This window comes from Candoia aspera, chromosome 1, assembly GCF_035149785.1.
Source record: "Candoia aspera isolate rCanAsp1 chromosome 1, rCanAsp1.hap2, whole genome shotgun sequence".
In the NCBI taxonomy this organism is placed as follows: Eukaryota; Metazoa; Chordata; class Lepidosauria; order Squamata; family Boidae; genus Candoia; species Candoia aspera.
Window position 1 is genome coordinate 72,575,872 of NC_086153.1, and position 18,218 is coordinate 72,594,089.

The 18,218-nt window shown below is 36.9% G+C and overlaps 1 protein-coding gene across 3 annotated transcripts in view; it reads left to right on the forward strand.

Annotated features, from left to right (window-relative positions):
• ARID4B (AT-rich interaction domain 4B) overlaps positions 1-10,822 on the forward strand; it is a 91,330-nt gene extending 80,508 nt beyond the window's left edge. For 2 of the 3 annotated variants that reach the window (XM_063306571.1, XM_063306579.1), the window contains 4 exons: positions 4,881-4,991; positions 5,503-5,718; positions 7,435-7,581; positions 9,069-10,822. In XM_063306571.1, coding sequence (XP_063162641.1) covers positions 4,881-4,991; positions 5,503-5,718; positions 7,435-7,581; positions 9,069-9,199 — 605 coding nt within the window. In that variant the 3' untranslated portion in view covers positions 9,200-10,822. Of the gene's footprint in view, positions 1-4,880; positions 4,992-5,235; positions 5,309-5,502; positions 5,719-7,434; positions 7,582-9,068 lie in introns of those variants that run through there. The other variant, XM_063306583.1, reaches the window with a different exon arrangement.
• The last annotated feature ends 7,396 nt before the right edge of the window (positions 10,823-18,218 follow it).

The window sequence follows — 18,218 nt, forward strand, 5'->3', positions numbered from 1 at the left end:
TTTGACAGCATTTAAGGAGAGAGAATTATCTTTGTTATCTAATAAATAACGTAAGTAAAATAAATCAGAATGCCATAGGGATTTAGAAAGGAGAGGGGAAATAACTGCAAAGAGTTATACTGCAAAAAACTGATAGTATAACAACATAGGCTGTAGTTTCTTTCACAGCTGCACTACAGGGACACCAACCTTTAGCAAATGGGATTTTCCTGTATTTCTCTTCCAACACTGCTGTAAGGAGAACATTAAAATAAATTAGGGATAAGTCTCTTCTGAATTTTGAAACAGTGATCTTGTCCAGGTAACCAGCTGATTTTAAAATTTAGAAACTGGTTGTTAATAAATATATCATGGGGACAAGTTGCATAATCCAATTGATCTTCTATATCTAAAATCCTTTGTTTGAAAATTAAGTTAGCTTGCTGTAACCCCAAAGGCAAAAGAGCATCCCAGGAAAAACCATAGAAATGTAATTTCCTGTAATTATTTTTTTCCAGGAAGAATCAAAATCATCTGCTATAATTAAAGTGGCCAATCCAGATGAGCTATGTAACAATCTCAACCAAAAATTAAAGATAATCCAGAGGCCAGATACAACTCTAATGACTTCTGCTTCTCAACCTTTTGACCCTGGAGGAACCCTTGAAATATTTTTCAGGCCTCAGGGAACCCCTGTCCATTCAGGCTCAAATATAGGCCAGAAGTTACAAAATTACTATATTAATTTCATGTGTAAGCCTCTATATATGCATTAACAGTGTTCTTAAACTAAAAATAAAGAATGAAGCTTACCTCTTTAATGTGAAGTTTCCTGAATTTGAAATCATGATCTTTTAGGGAACCCCTAATAATTTTTTAAATAAATCATGATCTCTCAGGGAACCCCTAATAATCTCTTGTGGAACCCTAGGGCTCCATGGAACCCTGGTTCAGAATCCCTGCTCCAGAGGCTTGGAAAACCAGTCCTAAATATTTAAAGGTTTTGACTTGTTTGATGGTATGCCCTCCTGTTTGCCAATTCTGTAGCTTGGGACATTTGGAAAATACTAGGATCTTAGACTTAGAATAGTTTAGGGCACACAAACTTGTTTTAAGGCCTACAGGACTCAAGGACAGAACTATCATGTTGTCAGCATATAAAAGTGAATTGGTAGGCTGTTGGGCCATTTCAGGATGGAAAACTTGGTTGCTTAAACTGGATAATTAGTGGGAGGTAATATGCAGCCCTGCCTCATCTGTTTTCTCACTCGTATTTCTTTGGTTAGATGTCTTTGAGCATTACATCTGACTTTTACTCTTGAGTCCTCATACATTTTAAATATTAATAGGAGCAGATATTTCTCAATTGTGGAATCATTAAGTTTGCACCACAGTTTGGTCCTGAATATTGAATTGAATCCAAGCTTAAGTCAGTGAAAGCCACAAATAAGGGATGAACCACGTTTCAAAGAATACTTTTTTCCCAGATGCTGAAGTACTATAGTGTGAGCTAATGCAAATCTGCTTGCCCTGAACCCTGCTTGTTTGTCTTTCAGGAAGGATTCATATTCAAGCCAATCTGGGAATTTAATCTGCAGGTGCTTAGTTTGCATTTTACTGATTTGGCTCAACAAACTGATGGGGGGTGGGTAGAATTGGCATGGCCATCCCTTTTGCCTTTCTTATCGATTATAGCTCAGCCCCAGACCTTTGGAATCTGGCTGGAATGGTCTGTGGCCATGAATAAGGAAGCTAGAATAGATGCCCGCCAGTTCAAATTACTGTTCGTAATTTCATAAATCATATAATCTATACCAGGAGTTTTCCCAGGTTTGGATGTATCTTTAAATGTATCTTTGATTTTTAGAATGTGAACTCTGGGCCACATGATTAAAGAAGTCACATCTGACTCCAAATCTAGAGTCAGACCTAGATGCGGCCTCTGACTCCACATATGAGATAGTAAAATCTTCCTAAACTCCACCCAGTATATGAGGGATGCAAAACATTCAGAAGGGGCAGTTACCAGTCTCCAAAAAATAGTAGGATTCATTAAATGAGCAGTTGCTATCCATTAAGCAGTTGCTATCAGTAAAGCGGGATTTCCTTTATATAGTCTGAAAAATTGGTTCAGACCTCTCCTGACTTCTTGACAATCGTAATCAAACCAAACTTGAGACTTAACAGGTAATATGCAAATGTGAGATAGTTATGGTGAGCTGAAGTAGTTCAAATAGTTTATCATAGTTATTCAAAACAGTCTCATTGGTGATACCTCCCACAACTGTTGCATGAAGATGGCTCTGATACAATATATTTGTCAGTCTTAACCATCGGTCTGAGAAGACCAGCTAATAGGAGTGAGGTGAGCTTTGTCTATTACAAAAATAGCAGGATAGTAAAATAATCCTATCAAACATTGTTAAATATATTTGGGCAATGATCACTGTCAAATTTGGTTGGCGACTGTAAACTTAAATATATGGGGTTCAGCAACACTACTTTATAACCAAGCAACGATGGACTATTACCAGCCCAGAAGTATATTTGGCTGGATAATCATTGCCAATGGATCCATTTAATACTGCCAGATTCAATTTAAAAAACAGCTTTGTATAAAGCAAAATTGTTTAAAGCAGAACCCTCTAAAATCCCAAATTTTGTCATTGGATTGTTGCTGTAACAATGTCATTATTATTATTGGATCTGGGGACTGACTATGCAATTTGGGAACAAGCTCCTCCTCATCAGTCCCAGTTCTTGCACTGAAGTCTCCAGCCAGTATAAAATATGCTGATGGAAACCTGTTTAATAAGCCTTCCAAGTATAATGTTATTTTTCTCCACACAGCTTCGATTTGCACTCAAATAAGTAAGGGAGGAATGAATACATTAACAATAAATGACTCTTGGGGAATTTAAATAATACAGGGCATTTCGTTCTTCCGCACTGACATGGCATATTGTTCTAGGGATTGCAAACTGGTGACTTGGACCTGTAAAGAAGTGGAAATTAATAAAACAAGACCAATGTAAAGCTCCCCCAGCCCCACCCCAGTAATAGACTTATATTACTCCAAGCACAATTCTCTCATATGCCATGTTTTCTGTAATAAAACTACATCACAACTGAAGATATAAGCTAGGATGAGACAGCCCACAGCAGTTCATAGAGTACCCTGGTGAAGTTGTAGATAACAGAAAAAATAGAGGTAGAGAGACTGTCTGAAAGTGGAACAGAGAACTTTACTGCTCTTTCTGAAATCTGCATCCCTGGTCTAGAATTATTTGGTGATATTCCTAAACCCATAAAAGGATTCATCTGCTCCAGAATATACAAAGGGATTATTCCAAGGAGCTTGATTTTTATGAGTCTTTTTAAGTATTGACTGATGCAGGGCTATTTTTAGTTTCAGACTTAAATGCTGTAACAGTGTCTGCTATTGGCCTACTGCTATTGCTATTGGAGAAGACATCAAAGAATTCCTTTAAGGAATCCACTTTTCCCTTTATTGTTATTAATTGTTCAGATATTGAGATAATTGTTTGTGCCGTCAGCAGACACTGCTAGAAATAGTCTGTGGTGTTGTCATTTTTAAAGCCTTCTCCTGACCATCAGCCGCCTTGATGGAATGGGTTGATAAAATAGAATTCTACAGTTCTGACTCCTCTTGGTAAGATGAGGAGAGTACAGACATTTACTTACTTTCAAGTTCTGATTGTTCAGATTATAGAACCCACTCCAGTGCCTTGCATCTATTTGGCAGGCATCTAGGGCTTGGTCTTCTTGATTTTACTTACATTTTCCTTCTTCTTGGCTCCATTGAGGTCTTCTAACTTCTGTTGTTTGAATAGTTTATGCGAAGCTGGTGCACCAGGACTTTCTGCCATTTTCTTCTCCTTATAATAGCTGTCCTTCCTTTTAATGCTGCTATCCATGGTATCCTTATAGATTGCCTGAGAGATCTAAGAATAGAAAGGACTGCTCTGAAGTGGTTCTATTCCTCTCTCTCAAGATAGCTTTCAAATGGTATAATTTGGCAATCGTTGCTCTTTGAAATGGGAACTATTATGAGGAATCCCTTACAGCTCTGTTCTGTCAGATTTGGAGTAGGGTACTATTAATATGCTGATAATCCCCAAATTTATAGTTCTATAACATCTTCAAGTAATGTTTTGGTTCCCTTGAATGCCCACCTGTAGTCAATAATCGGTTCAGTGAAGAATAATAAATTGAAACTGAACCCAGGCAAGATGGAGGTGCTCATTATGAGGGGTCTCCGTTCCAAAAAGGTGGTAGATATCCCTGTTCTGAATGAAGTCATCTTCTCCCAGAAGGAGAAAGTACGCAGTTTGAGCGTGTCCGTGGATCCCAATCTCTGACTGAGGCAATGGCCAGGAGCGCCCTCAGCTGATATGCCAATTACATCTCTTCCTAGAATAAAATGACCATGAGATTAGTTCACGTGCTAGTAACATTCAAGCCTAATTAGGGCATTGTGCTCTATGTGGGGCTGCCTTTATGTCTAGTCCAGAATCTTCAGTTGAGACAAGTTAGGTGGGGTTCATAATCTCTCCCTATTCAATATGAACAAGGATTTAACTAGGAGTTTTTGAAAACTTTGTCTTTTCTCTCCCCTCCCTTTTTAAATGTTATTACACAGCTTCCTGATAGCTTAATGAAAGCTGTCTGATTGCATATTTTAATATGTTCTAAGATGTCTGTTTTTAGGTTAAGCTGCAGCCATTTTGAAATCAGGCATATCATTTCCAACTAGGATGTAAAAGGGTTGTTGCTGCACAATAGTAGATAACGGCAAAACAAATGATACAGATCGTTAAAATCAAAATGAGTGCTTCTGATATATTGTATGTAAAACATATTGTTTTTATGTTAATAAGCTTGTACAGGCCAGAAAAGACTTAAAGATGGACAGGGCGGTGGTTCCTCGAAAAAGCAGAAAAGAAGTCATAAAACATCTGTGGTGAACAACAAAAAAAAAAGCAAAAGTAGTAAGTATGGCAAATTGATGGAGTGCAAAACTTGGTCTTAAAACTTATGAATAGTAGATTAAGAGCTGAATCCAAAAGTGCCCTCCTGGGATCAGGAGAAAGGAAAGTTTCATACCTTGCTGAGTATTTTTATTGGCAGAATGGAGAGGAAGCCATTTTTGCTGGTTCCTTCTCCCTGCAGCCCTCTCTGATCTCCCCCAAAGCATTGAAGGTCCTTTAAAAGCACTTCCCCTTCCTCTTTCAGCCTGCCAAAACATTCTAAATTGAACCCCGCTTAAAGATTGCTTCCACCCTTAGGAAACTGTGCAGTGCCCCCCCAAGTGAGTCACATTCTTACTTATCTCTAAAAAAAAATGCAAGTTTTTAATTTGTCTATGAAAATATTCCATTACATACTTTATTGGAGGATAAGAAGATAATGTTTTTTGTGACTGTATATAAGCACTTGAAGTGCTGAGATGTTTAGCAATAATCCACGCCTATAAAATTCATTTGTTGTGTCTTCCTGCAGCAAACAGTAGTGATAGTGAAGAACTATCTGCTGGAGAAAGTATTGCCAAATCTCAGCCAGCAAAATCAGTTTCTACAGGGATGAAATCTCAGCAGACAAAAACTCCAGCTAGAACACAGTCTCCTGGAAAATGTGGGAAAAATGGAGAAAAAGATTCAGATCTCAAAGAACAGAACAGTCGTTTGCCAAAACTTTACAAGTGGAGTTTCCAATTATGTAAGTAAGGATTTCCTGTGGCTGAGTTTGCTCCTCCTGAATTCTGGAAGTATACCAAATGCTTTGAATTCAAATCTGCTGAATTCCCAAGAATGGACATAAACTTTAATTTCTATATGATGAAGTAAAATGCAGTCAGTGAACTGTATGAGGATGGAGGACTTTTCTTTCATACTCCTCCTTTTCAAAGAAAGCAATATTATGCAAAGCTCCAAAAAAGAGTAAGAAGTAGTAAAACCTAAAAGGGAGGAGATTAAAGGGAATCTAATTAAATCTAGTTTATACCTACACTCTTCACTATACCCCTCCATACATTTCTATTCTTGAAAACCACTCTTGTTTCTACCATAGCCATAAGTGGCTTCATATGTTACCTTTTTTGTTCTTTAAACTTCCCATTTCTCTTCTTTTGAGGATCTCAACTTCAACAACTTTCCCAGTCTTTTCCTTTCTGTCAACCCGTTCATCCTTCATTCAGATACTTATTTTGCAATTCAAGCCCTGCTCTTTCTCTCAATATGACCTAAACACCTCAATGTACTTCTTTTGTGCTGGTAACTCTTTTTTGTATTCAATCCACATTTATTGTTCACCCATTTATTCTAAGTTCTATCTCTTCTTGTTTTACTGCATACATTTAAGTACTGTTTGTACTACATTCATTTCTCCTGATGTAACCAACTTTAATTTCCATATAATATAGTGGGCAGAAGTATGCCTTTATACACAGCCATTTTTGCTTCTTTTGACAAACATTCCATTTTTTACAACAGGCCATATAGTTTCCACGACCCTTGTACCGGCATTTGTATGTCTTAAAATTTCTTGATAAAACTTTCCCATCCTTTGTAAATATTTTACCTGAGTCCACAGATTCATCTGTTTCCTCTAATTTTTCACCAATTATGTATAACACATGATCATTCACTCCATTTTCCCTGTCAAACACAGCTGCCTTGGTCTTCAGTACATTAATGTTCAGATCCATACTCCTCATTGTATCATACAGTCTCAGTACAATCATGTATTGTACTTTCACTACAAATCATAGAGTTCTCACCCAACATTCATATTCCCAATCCTAATCCTAACACAAGCATTCATTAAAGATTTATCTGTAAGTAATTAAACAACCAAAGCCTTCAAATATTTTTGTCTTATTCTTTACTCCATATTTAACCGTTTACTAAATATTCCATTTATTCTCACACTTGCTTTACTTCCATCATGTTCCATTGATTCAGCAACCAGTTTTCAACTACATACATATTTATGAAAACATTCCATAATACAAGGTATTCACTTTATCATATGCTTTCCTAATTTTTTCCCTCCAAGATGAGCTTTCGCTCACAGAAATTGTTCAGTCAGAAGATGCATAATTGTTAATTAATTGAAATATTAATAAATTGTGTTATATTGACATAGATACCATAATTACTCTAATGCGTAAGTAGCTAGTTCTGACGGGTTGAACTACTTAAACTGTGAAAATTGGTCTCCACCAACTAGTGGAAGCAATACTGTGAGTGTGAGCAACAGTTGTCTCTTCATTTTGTCAAGAATTGCTTTCTACAGAGAGGCTGTGGGAGTGGCGTAGATTGGACTCCATTCTTGAGAGATGCTGAGTGTAATGCTGCATTTGTATTGCTTTCACCAAAGTAAGAATGAATTGTGATTTTGATTTATACTAATAAAAGTTGCTTTATTTGTCAGCTGACTTAGAGAATATGACCAGTGCAGAGCGCATAGCAATCCTTCAAGAAAAACTTCAGGAAATCAGGAAACACTACATGTCTTTAAAATCTGAAGTAGCTTCCATTGATAGAAGAAGAAAGCGTTTGAAGAAAAAAGAGCGGGAAAGTAAGTGATTAGGCCTAAATATGCCTTCCTTTACTGAGACTAAACAGAGTTGCTAAACTTAGAATTTCACCCTTGGATGCCTTTTAAAATATTAGGTCTTACTCTGCAACTGTTAGAGTTATATTTAATGACTTTGAAATTAAATTTCTTCTTTGAAAGGAGAAAATATTTTTTCTTTCAAAGAAATGCACCAAAGTCTTATACTATTTTCTAAATAGATTTACATGGGAGAAAAGTTTTTTCAATAGTCTCTGTTTTTCCACATAATGGATTTTCAGATCTATAGAATTTCTTGAGAACATTTTAGAGTCTCTAGAATAAGGGTGAACACCTCTCTTTTAATCTCACCTATTATTTTCAAGCTTGAAGTATGCAAATACAGTATCTTAAATTGATTTTTAAAAATTCTTCTGAGGGGAGACACAGTAAAAGAAAGGTCCACAAATGGTGGACTTAATTTTTGACCTAGTATGGGGGAAGGGGGGAGAGCAAGTGAAGTTTGGAAGAAAGAGAGGATTATCTAATTACAATTACTTAGTCATCAAATGCTACCTGATATGCATTGTTGGAGGGGTGAGTGGGAAAAACTAGCCAACTTTTTGCCTCATCCATAGGCTTAAAAAAACAGGCAGGGTTCAGGCTAATATTTTAACTATTCAAATGTCAGCAACTAATTTTCAGCTACTTGCAGTATCCACAAACTGTCACATTCTGGTATTTATCCTTATACTTCTCATAATTACTTCTGGCATATGTAAGAAAACAGTTACACTTTCCCTAGTATAATTCTTAGATCTAAGTGGCATTTATTTAGAACTGAACCAATTTCTTTCTGTGTATCCCAACTCTGTATATTCTTTTTATAGAATAATGTTAAGGCATGGCCTTAACATTATTCTATATATTGACTGATAATAATGTTGGACACACACCCTTGAAGAGTCTCTGATTCGGAAAGCAAGTGAGAACATATATATGCCTTGGGGGCCCATTTTGTATGTATGTGGGAATTATTTGAACATAGAATCTGCCTGATGCTGCAGTTTTAAATTCAGAAAAAAATAGTCTGATACTGCTTTTTGTAGAAGTCATGTCTGATTTACTGCTTGTAAGTTGTAAGTGCACTTATTAATTGGCTCTCAGTTACCTGGAATTCTTCAAAAATATAAAACAAGCAACTTGGCGATCCCATATACAGTATATTTTTCTTAAGACAAAATGTAACACCATGGATTCTTATAGATCCACTATAATAAATAGGGATAGTTAGCCTTACTAAGGGTGCAGTCTTCCAGTTCTCTTAATTTAATTCAAAATAAGTGTCTAAAATTGTGCATAAATATCCTTAAGGTTACTTTACTAGACTACAAGTGTTGAACAACTAGACCTTTCTGAAATGTACAGGTGTATATGCCCCATACTCTCTTTTAGTTTCAGGAGCAAACATTCTGATGGAATTATTTATTTGTTTACTGCTACCATTACAGGTGCTGCTACCACATCCTCCTCTTCTTCCTCACCTTCCTCCAGTACCATTACAGCAGCTGTTATGTTAAGTTTAGCAGACCCACCTGTGTCCCATTCATCACAGAATGGAATGTCAGTCGAGTGCAGGTGACAGCAAGACTTGCCGAAGCACTTTGCACTTAATGGCTGCTGAGAGCCACTTTTTATACTGCACAGTGGCACAAAATTCAGACAAGCACTATTTTGTATTTAAAAAAAAATCTTGACAAGCTAACTTTGCACTTAAGTGCACTTTTATGAAGAAAAAGTACAACAGACTGCTTTTCCTCAAGCAATAATTGTTTCCAACTTGTCTGGGAATTGTATGTTGAATGAGTTGAAGGCCTTCCACTGTGGCAAATGGAAGTTGTTCACTGCCAGTAGAATCAGTGTGGTAAGCATGCAGTTGTTGGGTTGGCCAAATTAAGATATTAAAGTGGCTTACTGTTCACATATTCCCTGGTATTTTGTTAAAGCTGGAACATTTGATATTTTTCCATTCTTTAGGAAAAATGAACCTATTTTCATTTTTACAAGATAATTGTTTTTTAACTGTTGCCTTAAGGGTGACTATAACTGTACAAGTCAAGCACAGGTAATTCAGTTCCAAACCTGCCGTTAATAGGATGTTTCTCATCAGATCTGACAACCAAATATAAGGATTCTGCTTAAAAGGATGACTAATGTTTACAGGTTTGAATTAGGCAAAATAGGTTATCATGGGTTTTTGATAGCCCATGAATTGGAATGAAACTACTGTACTTTGCCATTTTTCTATGAATCAGTATTTTTTTTAATTTTGATAAAAATACATTGTGAAAAAAGGAAGAAAACGGCTAACAAACTGTATTAAATCTTAATGTACAAAGATTGTATTTAGCCAGTTTAAAGTGTATATTTATTCATAATGAATTATAACACTTATATTTTTGTGTTTTCTTGTAAAAGTTTCTTTTCAGTTAAAGCAACAAATATTTCATTAGTAATGCTTATTTTATTATGAGCTGCAACTGAGAGGTCTTCAAGAAGGAGTAAAGGGTGTTAATATTAAGTCATTGTTGAGAAGAACATTGCCACAAAGGGATAGTTGTTTATAATATAAATAGCTAACTGAGTGGTTGAAATGATTTTTTTTTTAATTGCCTTGTACAAAATCCAAAATCAACTCAGTTGTTTTCACTTCTATTGACTTTATGTTGTATGGAACCCATGCCCTCTCTTGTTTGGCACTTGTAATTTAATTACTCAACTTTGTAAGACATTTGTATATTGCGGGAGTGTTCATTCGAGCTATTTAATACCTGGCACTGTTAATACACAGTACTTTACTGTACAGATTGTTTTACTGTTTTAATTGTAGTTCTGTGTACTTTTTTTGGCTGGGCTTATGGGAGCTGGCATGTTCTTTCTTTTTCTGGCAATACAACATGTAAGAATTTCGAACATTCTGTTTGTAGATGCTAGAGTGTCAGAATCTTTACATTTGACTTTTCTACGAAAAGCATTTTCAGTCTTAGTAGTGTGTGCTTAAAGGTAACTGATTTTATTGAAAATGGTTTCAAGCTATTCAGATATGTACAGGACTGTAAAAATTGTTGACAAACATTGAAGGAAAGGCATATAAAGAAAAGCTATAAAATATATATTAGGTTCTGCAGACAATGGAATTATGTAATATATTGTACAAATGTAAGCAAAGGCCTCTGAAATAAAATGCCATAGTTTGTGAATACTGGATTCTGTTTCTAACAGTTTAATTAAGACATTTCAGCATATTCAGCAGCTTCAGCTGTAAATCCAGTGTTGTTCCTTTGTTGGTCATAATAACATTTGTTATTGGGGTAACGTAAGTGTTCCTTTTGACCAAATGTAAAATTCAGGTTTCCGGCCTAAATTTATCTTCCTTGCCTCTGTAACATTATGAGTTCCTCACGTCAAAAATGCCCAAAGGGGAATGTGCAAAACATTGATCAGTGAACAAGGTAGCAAGAGTCCAGATCCTTAGTAGGCTGTAAACCTTGTCAAGCCTTCTCACACCTGCAGATATTTCTGTCATCTTGACTTGAAGTAAGCACCTTTAAATATTCCCGCCCATTGTTTCTAAGAGAGGAAGGTAGGGCTGTCTAAAAAGAAAAACCCACCAACAATCCAGAATTGCTCTGCTAATCTAGAAATTAGTACCAGTAAGACTGCTCCAAATTCCACAGACATTGTACTGGTTCTCATGATGCATAAAATAAGAAAAAACAGCAGTCAGTTACAGTATTATGCTGTAAACAAGTATTTTGTTAGCTCTCTTGTCCAAATACAGACTTGGGATTCTTGTGGAACAAATGCCTCAAATAAGATGCAGTATGTTTATACTTTTTTCCTTTAGCTTTCCTTTTGAGAGGAACAAAGCAGAGGTCATGGTTTGGATAATATGCTAAGCAAACCATAGATAGAGCTACCCATGATTTATTACTGTTGCCTACTTGCAGATAGAGCAAATATATATTGTAAGTAGTGTGCACTAGGACATTGCTTGTTCATCAGTAAACCATAATGGGGCCCTCCCACTGAGTTTTTTCCAAACAATTCAGAACAGACAGAGCTGTTACTTTTTCAGACTTGTTCACATGAGCAGAGATTGCAGTTTACCAAAAATATTTGGTTGTATCAGTTATTAGTTAGCAAAACTAAATTTAATTCTGGTGCATTCACAAATAATTCAGCATCTACCTGGCTCTTCTAAACTTGAGACACATTCTGCTTGAAAAGGGCACTTGCTACAAGGTGCTCTTACGACCAGTCCTTGGAAAGCTGTTAGCTTCTTAAAATATTGTTTCCAACGAGAACAATAGGAAATAAGCAGAATTCATTTCTACATAACATAATTTATAGATTTAACAATAAAGATAATGTGGAAAGCAATTTGGCAACAATCTCTCATAAAATATTAATTCAGTGTGGCTCTAAGTGGGTTTTTGGTCTTTGGGATTCACATTAATAAGTACATAAAATAGAAATCAGATTTTGATAAACTGGTCAGTTGTGATGCTTCCCTTGGAATAACACAGATTTCTGATTCACATCTTTATATAATAGCTCTATAGCATAAAACAGACCAGAATTAATTACCACCAGGTTTTTTTAAAAAATGGTGGAACTGGGTGTCAGGAAAGATTGGCTAAAAAGGTGAGGACTGTATGGTAGTGTAGACAATAATGAAGTGAATAATGTGAATATTGAATAATTTAAAAATAATGGAGAGAAGTTTATCTGAATCCAGTTCAATTAAATTTCAGGCTGGAATACAGCACACAGACAGCATTGATCATTCTTGTTGATGACCTTTGGTGAAGACAGGATGGGGTGGTGCATCCATCCTTGTGCTCCTTGATCTTTTGAAGGCTTTCAATACCATCAGCCATGGTATTCTTCTGGACTGAGTGTGGGGTTTGGGAGTTGCAGGGGCACCATGTTATGGTGCTTCTCTTTCCTCCTCTATGGCTGATTCCAGTCAGTGTTGTGGGGGGGGGGACTTCAGTCCCTCACTAGTGGGGTGCCTCAGGACTGGATACTCTCACCCCTCCTGTTTAACATGAACTTGAAACTGCTGGGTGAGATCATCCATTGGTTCAGTGTCCAGTATCATCTGACCCTGGGCTGTTCAGACAATGCTGTTGAAGTCCTGACCCAATGTCTGGAGGCTGTTTGGGTCTGGTTGCGAGGAACAGACTTGGATTCTATCCTAACAAGACTGAATGACTAGGTTTATTTGGTGCTCCTGGATCTGAGGATTTTTCATCTCTGGTCTTGGATGGGATTGTGCTTCTCCATTCAAGACTGGTAGGCAACTTTGAGGTCTTCCTGGATTCATAGCTCCTGCTCAAGGAGCAGGTGTCAGTTGTGGCCAGGATAACCTTTGCACAGGTCCATCTAGTGCACCAGTTGTGCCCTTTCCTAAGTGAGGGGCCCTTCAAACAGTAATGGCCTAGTCACCTCTCAACTGGATTACTGCAGTGCACTCTACATGGGGTTGCTCTTGAAGACCACTTAGAAGCTACACCTGCCCTTCCATTTATTGCTGACATTGGTGTTACATGATTGGAATTCTAAACAGAATGTCATCATTACAATCAGCACAATTTCATAAGTCATAGCTAATTAAGTAAGGTATGGTACACTCATATTCCAATGGCTGAATTAGAAACAATTCAAAGTGTTCATAATAACCTCTTTTCTCCTCACCTTGGTCAGGACACTTGTACTTTAGAAGGAAGTAGTACCTTAATCCTCTGAGCAACATTTTTTCAACAGCCATGCAAAGAAGCCACACCATAAAGTCATGTTGAGATAAATCTACACAAATAAGAGCATGGAAAGCATTCTGAAGTTGGAACAAAACACTCTACATTTCAAATGTTTGGCTCCAAAGCACTTTTTTCCCCACTGTTTCAAGTATTCCAATGTCTCATGCTCAGTTCGCTTTTTTTTTAAAGTCCTCCAAACCATACAGATGAAGGCACATCTGTCAATACAACAGCTGGTACAATCATCCATTTCTCTTGTCATAGCTTGAGTTGAGAGTAGAAAAAGTATGGAAGTGAAAGACAGTCAAGAACATGTTCAGAGATTAACCATTTGGGACATAAAACAAAAACTGTTGCCTGTCTGGCCAATTGGTGTAGTGCTACCTTTCCTTCTCTTCTTCTTCTCATGGAAAAAGTAAAGTTCATGGATTATAATGAAATGCTGTTGTTTCTATGTGTGCTGGGATTATTTTTCAGGCAGCCTGTCAAATCCAAAAGTGCACTGTGTGCCATATACAAATTGCAGATATATGGTATTGAGCTTTCAGGTTGAAAATGCAAAAAAATGTTGAGCTTTGCAAACTGCATTACAGATATTACTGCATGGACCTGTATCATAGCACGTTGGTTGAAGTTACTATTCTTTCCCACAGGTTTGAGTTCTTTCCTTATTGAGGACAATTACAAATCAATATGGTTCAGGACAGTCTCACAAGAACTCCAACACCTAGGCTTTTCTGGGGAGGCATTCCTAATGGTGGGTTATGAGCGTGCAGTCAGCACATTTAAACAAGGTGTCACAGACCTGGAAGCCCAACAGGACCCGTCTGCTCTACCTAGGAACATTTTTCTCAGCAGTCAAGCCCCTTTTTACAAACCAGTGAGATACTTACACCACGTAACTGTTTCTAAATTCTGAAGAGCACTAACCTTAGCATGCTTCAATGCTCTCCCCATAGCAGTTTTGGAGGGCTGATACAAAAAAGTCCCCTATGAGCTGAGACTGTGCCCCTGAGGACAAGGGGCTGCTGAAACTACAGCTCATGTCCCGCTATACTGTACCCTCTATAAGGACTCAAGGACCCGCCTTACAACTCTTTAGCTGATAAAACACCCGGGAAATACTGATCTTTTTTATGGATAGTTGTTATCAGATCAGCATGATTCAGTATCCTTGAAGGTAGCTAAATTTTGTTATACTGCCAGTAAAATTAGGCAGACTTTTATTACCCACTGACAAACCCACCACAAATTGTAATATTTTGTTTTTTGTTTTGTTTTTACTTTATTTTTATTTTTAATGTATTTTTGCTTGTAATTCTGGTCAGTGACTGTGATAATAATGATAATAATAATAATGGGATAGTACTGTGATCTCAGAATGGATTAACAAATGATTTAAACTCTATACTCATAATTACCTTGTCCAAAGTAAAAACATGTTTAAAACACCTGGGTAATATATCTAGTTAATCTTTAATAAGACTACTGAATTTATGGAGGAAAATAAATATTGTGAAAATATTACTTCAAAATAGATGCATTTACTTAGCAGTATTCCTGTGTCATGTGGGAGAAAAATGGCATTAGTTACGACAAACAAATTACCGGTCCCCAAATCACCTTTCCCAGAGAAAAATAAAACTCTGAACTCAGCCATAAAACATTTAAGCATAACAATGTTGATTAAACTGTAAAAAGATACTGGAGGTGAGAACAACTCAGGGAAGGCCAAAAGAAGATAAAATTTAGGGAAAAAATAACACATCAACAATAACCTGATTCCAAAGAACACAGCCTTTGTCTTCTCCATACAACACTCTTTGTCGCACCACCTTCTCTACTTTCATGGTTCCACCCAAACTGCCTCAGAATGAATATATATATATATATATTCATTCTAATCTGCACAACTCAGGTTTGCTTTTGCTGCCTCTGGTACTGTAATAAACAACTTGGGTTTCAATGGAAGGACATAGTTTTAAACATTTTAAACAAACTCTTGGGGAATTTATGGGAGAAATTTCTCCTACAACCAATACATTTGAAGAGTTAAATGTTTTTATGCTAAGTACAAATACCTAGACTTTTTTTTCTATCTAAATTATACGTATTGTATATATTATCATAAATTTTCTTGATTTGCAGCTTTATCTTTGGGCATACATTTTGATTTCAATTTCTGTATGGAATACAAATGAACAAGTAAAAAAATATTATGGTTACAATTCATTATTAGGTGACTTCTCTCATACCATGGCAGGAGCTTGGATCTGTAGTTAGCAATACATGATGTTGTTGCATTTACTGACTTAAATGATGCAAAACATATTTGAAGATGTAGAGATGAAAGCATGTTTTTACTATTGCTGTCATGATAAACACTCTGGGACAATCCCAATTTGAAAATTACAACTCTATTTTTTTTAAGTCCTGTGCCAGCAGGGGTATTAATACTTGAATCAGCTTATAGCCAATCAAGGTTTAAACTGTTTGCATTGTTGCAAGAAGTATTTTGATTGCCCCAAATTGCAATATGGCAATATATTGAATTAAACATCTTTTAAATTTGCAATGTAGGCAAGATGCACCATCTAAAAGTCCTGAATTATTCTCAGTATTGTAAATTGGTTTTGGATGCTTTTAAGACTACAGTATTTGTTTATAAACCTTTAAAAAGTGCCATTCAGATAGGTATTTACAGGAACTCTGGAATGAAGAGCTAGAATACTCCATGTTAATAAAAAAAATGGTTGGGTTTAAAAGAATATAAAGCATGATTTAAAAATGAGATTAATTCAAACTAAGATTGTCTTTTGCATTTACTGGACACCTCAGAGAATGCTTAAAAAGAGTTGTCAACCTTACTATCCTGGAAGTGTGGAATGGGTGAGAGGTCACTGATGCAATATAGATGCACCACACTATCACTCCCTTTTGGTTTAATATCCATACATTCGTTAATATGGGGTTATAAAGATCCATAAGGCTGAAAGATGTGGTTGTGTTTTTGAACTATACATGAAAAAAGCTGAGAACGACTTGATGGCCTATAATCAATCAATGTAAAAAATGGATTTTATCACTGTATGAAGAACTATGGATCTACAGAGCTTGGGTTCCATCAAAAAAAGAGTTCCATCTTGGAAGGACAGTTTAATCACAGGATTACAGTCCTGAATCAATACTGTACATGTTGACTTTATCTATGAACTGGCTCTCTACTGGTATAACAGTATTATTTGTGAGGGGAGAGGTCAAGACTGTAATGTGCTTAAGAGATTGCACTGAGTATATGTGCAGTAGTTCTCTCGTTCCGTTTTTTGTTCTTATACTTAGCGTCTCTTCGCTGCCATCTAGCATTTTCGAATAGTTCACCCAGCAGAGCGCGCGCGAGTTCTTCCACAACCGAGTCTATTCACTCGAAGATAAGACGTACAACGTCGGCGACGGGGAGCTAAAATCGAAATGTTTCGGCCTTGAGGCCGAGGCGCTGACTAAACGCTTGCATACTACATAGAATACATAAATGCATAAACATGTAGAGTGCTCCCACCGCGTTTTTCGAGCTCAGACTTCCGGGTCAGAAATCCATAATTTCTGTCTCTACAGGAGGAAGTGAAAACTGTCCACTGAAATATATGGAGAAATCGAGCCTTTTAGTAGACAGTGATGGCAGAGCCTTGCGTTCATCCAGGAGCAAAAGATGGCAGTTCACCCCCCTAACTGACAATTTTTTTAAAAAGCGAGGTTTTAAACTTTTTTTTTTGTTTTAGAAAATTGTGCTGGTTCAGGTACAGGGTTTTATTTCATATGGTGGGAAATCTGTAATTGGGAAGAGACAGTCATCTAATGGCAAAGCCTGTAAAGCAGTGTTTCTCAACCTTGGTGATGTTAAGTGTGAATTTTAACTCCCATAATTCCCCAGCAAACAGGCTTGCTGGGGAATTCTGGGAGTTAAAGTCCGCACATTTTAAAGTTGCCAAAGTTGAGAAACACTGCTGAGGTTATGGTCTGGAGTAGAGTTCAGGTCAATCTCCCTGCTATAAAGCAGCTGGCACCCTCAGCATACTGTGTTCCCCAGGCAGCTCAAATCCAGCTGTCAAGCACACCTGAGCTTGATGGTCCAGGATCCTTGTAAATCAGCAGTAAACTGTGCATATGTTTGTTAAGGAGCCTCGATTATAATTACCTGGGATAGCCTTCCCTTGCTTAGGATCATCCACTCCTGCAGTGCATCAATGCCCATAGCTGCCAGCCAAGCCCAACACATTTGAAAGCAGTCAGCTGAGAAAGACAGATAAATATGGCCATGAAGTAACCTGTATACCATGCAAAGCCATTGTGATTTCTGTGACATGTGAACCCAACAATCACCACGTGCATCTAGCTCATTATGGCTTATTCAACAAATCATGGTTAAATAAGTGATGACTTAATATGATTAAATCCTTCAGTTCATCACTGATTGCTTAATCTTTTGAAATTTTATATAGCGACCGCCGGACTCCCAAACGACTCTGAGTGGCTTAGAAGTAAAAAACCCAACTTACTAGAAGAAAAAAAATTACAAGACTGGGAAAATAAAATATAAAAAGCAAAGCCAAATAAAAAAAGGGGTTCCATGATAACTCTGCCTGGGAGAATAACCAGGTCTTCAAACTGCCAGATATTGCCCCTTAATTATCTAGGCAAGGCAGGGAGACAGCCGTATAGCAAATCCTACGGAAATATCTTTTCTACCCAGTCGGCAATAATGCTGTAGACTAGCATGTTCAGATGTGATTTGGAAACACTTCGGACAACATGAAGTCTCCTCTACTTTGTAAGTTTAGA